General features: G+C 38.4%; 1 protein-coding gene across 1 annotated transcript; it reads left to right on the top strand.

Annotated features, from left to right (window-relative positions):
* Positions 1–572: 572 nt before the first annotated feature.
* On the top strand, positions 573–1,010 carry LOC106871363 (protein GVQW3-like). Its single transcript, XM_014917772.1, has one exon. It carries the CDS (start codon positions 573–575, stop codon positions 1,008–1,010), a length of 438 nt encoding a protein of 145 aa, XP_014773258.1.
* Positions 1,011–3,773: the final 2,763 nt, after the last annotated feature.

The raw sequence follows: 3,773 nt of genomic DNA, 5'->3' as shown, positions 1-3,773 counted from the left end.
ATTTGGTACTTACTCTAGATGGCATAAGTGGGACCTTTGGAAGAGTGCAATGGCGTCCTGTTTGGGTTCAGGTGTAACTCTCGGTATCAAAGGTTATTCTGTGAGTTCCTCTAGGAACCTCTATATGTATTCCATTGCATATCTCTCCCGCTTACATTCTAGGGTCTAGAGTTGTAATTCTTTGAATCTCTCCTAGAAGCTCAAGTGTTTCAACATACCTGAACTGCTGCAAGCTCTACTATCAAATTAACACTGTGGGATGACTGTATTTCAGAACAGTAGTCCAGCATAAACCAGCTTTGTTTTCTGGTACCTTATTCAGAAAAGTCTCAGAATTACATCCTCCTACATATTGCTATCGTCTTCATAATATGTACGAGGTGCATCCCAGACGTTTTGAAACCTACTACCTTATAATTGTCCTAGATTACTGTAATTTTAGTATGTCGTTACTATACCTGCCATAAGCTGACTTGCCAAATTTTACTATTTCGGATTGAAAAGGAATACTGTAAAAGCACTTTGAACACAACAGACTAAACTCTGCTTGTGATAGCTGACTAGCTCCCAGAATGCTGTTTGGACGTAAAGACAATTTGGAAGCTCGCTATTCAATAACATTTTGTGTTAAAATGAGAAAAATTCTCCAGACTGCTTATGGATTAACCAGTATCAGCCGAACATCTGTTTTTCGCTGGTACAAGAGGTTCAAGGATGGCAGACAGAAGGTGAAAGGCGACGAGAAGAAAGAGTGGAAGCGGGACATCAGATCATCAGAACTGCTTGAGAAAATTCGCAATTTTCTGCATGAAGACTGTCATATGTCTATAAGGACGATAAGTTTGGAGATTAGAGTTGGTGTGGCAAGTATACTCCGAATTATTGATGAAGATATGACCATGTGCCACGTTCCCAGGCTGCAAAGTTTATTCCCAGTGACAGACAGACAGAAAGACACTAAGGTGATAGGAGGGAGATGGCTGAGTTCATTATCTCCAATCCAGGAGTAACTGAGTCTCTGATGACTTGTGACGAAAGCCGGATCTACTGTTATGATCCAGAGACCTAGAGACAGAATGACCAATGGAGTCGGAAAAGCACGTCCACCTGGAAGCTAATGAGGACCCCCTTTTGTGACAACACGGACGTCATCTACATGCACTGGGTTCCCTTTGGTCAGACGGTCAATAGTGTATTTTCTGGATGTTTCGAGAGCGTCAAGAAAGAGATTTCGTCGCAAAATCCCAGATCCCTTTCACTCGAGTCGGTGGCACCTGCACCAGGACAATGGATCAGCTCACATTTCCATCCTGGTAAACTACTACTACTCAAAAATAGGGATCAAAACTGCTTCACGCTCCCTATTGTCCAAACCTTGCTACCTGTGAGTTTTGGTTGTTCCCCAAACTGAAGGAGAACCTCGAGGAAGTCAATTTGAAGACATCGAGAAGTTGAAGTCGTCTGTGACAAGGATCCTGACTCTTTCATTTTGAAGGACTTCGATGGAGCCTTTACGAAGTAGGTGGAGCACTACAACAAGTGAATTGGAGCATGATGTTCCTATTTTGAGGGAGGTTAGAGTTTTGTAATTCTTTGAAACTAATAAAAGTCTCAAAACTTCTGGAATGCACTTCGTACATGACACGATACATTGTTGTTAATATGAATCCGCAGTTCCTATATTATGTTTGACTCTGGTATTGCCACTTAAACTGGTCCAAATTATTTTTGTGCAGTCTGTTAGCACGAGCTGGCTGATAAGGAAGAGCTCGGAATTTGCTTGCTTTAAACTGATGTTGCTTTCTTCCACCCATATGTATGTGTCATTTATGTCTTCCTGTAAAATATTAGAATCGAGAGGACTCATGACTGCTTCTGCTACTTTTGTATCGGCGAGAAGGCCATCTCAAAGAGCAGCGGTCCTAAGATAGTTCCCTGAGGTACTCCACTGGCTATTAATGACCCCATTAACTGTGAAGCCTGTCTATCTATCTGCCTCTCTGTCTGTGTGTCTGTCTGTGTGTCTGTCTGTGTGTCTGTCTGTATCTATCTATCTATCTATCTATCTATCTATCTATCTATCTATCTGCCTGTCTGCTTGTCTGTCTGTCTGCTTGTCTGTCTGTCTGCTTGTCTGTCTGTCTGCTTGTCTGTCTGTCTGCTTGTCTGTCTGTCTGCTTGTCTGTCTGTCTGCCTATGCATCTATCTATCTATCTATCTATCTATCTATCTATCTATCTATCTATCTATCTATCTATCTATCGATGAACGCGTTATTCATAATAATTGGCATGTTCTGAAAGGGGATAAGTAATTCTTTGAACTTATTTTGTTTAGAGTTATAGGATGAAAAGTAACTCTAACTTTGTGCATTCATTTGTAGGACACCAGAAAGTTACGACAGAGTTCGAATGCGTTGTCACTCGGAACAGTCTCTGTTGCATATAGAATGAGATAAATTAGATATAAAATAACAGAGAGTTAAATTCTTGAATAAGCATCTCTATTTTACAGATGGTAAGTTTCGTTGTTTTTTGAAAACAATAATCGTAACTCGAAGTATTTCAGTTGGTATTACTCTCAGGAATATATGCCAAACTGTTTGAACTCTTATTCCAAAATGGAATAAGTTAAGAACATGCCAATCAAATGTATCTTGTGCTAAAAATCTCTTCCATATATCATCCTCAATTTCGGTCTTAAACACGATGATGATTATAATGAAATAAGCAATTATTCATGCAATTCTTTTACTGTTTCGTTAAGGAAGGGAAATGTTGGTGACTATTTTGTTGAAGCAAGAAACAAAATCACTCATGGTTTATCTTTAAATATACTTAGAACAGAATTAACTTCACTTAAAGTAACCTGAGGACCAGATGGCTGCTATTAGCTGAGTAGAAGATCGAAACTCACAACGAAGTCCAAATTAATTTCAAATAGAGAGGATCCAGAATATTTTCCGTCGACCAAATGTTATTCTCCAGGCTACGTTCCACTAGAAATTACGATAGGAGAAACCTCTCAAATGTGTCACGTAGTGGGATCGAACTCAAATCAAGTGATCTTCAAAAGAAATTTTTAAACACACTGTCTTGTCTGCGTCAATTCAAATCAGATACGAGTGAAAAATCTTAACCTGTTTTCAGCTGTTCAATTTCATCGTCAGTCTAGACTTCTAGACTTTGGCAAGTTTTCAATAAAATAATTTATGTGTATTACCATAATCAATGGTACTTAACATTTTCTTGCAGTGGAACATATGATTATATTTTGAAAATATTTTCAACTCATCAAATATTTAATTTCCTAATCTTCTTGATGTGAATAACTAAATAAAAAAATATTCTAACGGTTGTTATAGAATTTAGAATTATTTTCTTAATGGGCTGATTGAATTATATTAAGAGTAATAAAGTATTTTTTAATACACACACAGACGCATGGACACTAACACGCGCACGCATATATCGTTTATTTATTTATTTATTCAAAATTACGTTTTTGTTAATAAAATTGTCATTGGTTAAAGGTTTCAAGTTAATCTAACATCAGTTCATTACATTTCTGATCGCTAGTGTAACAAGGTTTTGACAGTGTAACTCGCGCGGAATACATATCTAACGGAATTTTATTCGATGTACCGATTTCTCAGTATTCGCATAAATATTTATAACTTTCGATGATGCACGCACGCTTGCGCGCACACACGCAGACACACACACATACCCCCACACTCACACACACACCACACGCATACCCCCCCCCCCCCC

Source organism: Octopus bimaculoides, chromosome 18, assembly GCF_001194135.2.
Source record: "Octopus bimaculoides isolate UCB-OBI-ISO-001 chromosome 18, ASM119413v2, whole genome shotgun sequence".
Taxonomy (NCBI): domain Eukaryota; kingdom Metazoa; phylum Mollusca; class Cephalopoda; order Octopoda; family Octopodidae; genus Octopus; species Octopus bimaculoides.
Note: the sequence above shows the minus strand (reverse complement) of the source record. Positions and strands in the feature narration are given on the sequence as shown.

Excerpts from the sequence above, each read along its gene's own strand:
- LOC106871363 (XM_014917772.1), top strand. The coding sequence starts at position 573 with ATGCTGTTTGGACGTAAAGACAATTTGGAAGCTCGCTATTCAATAACA.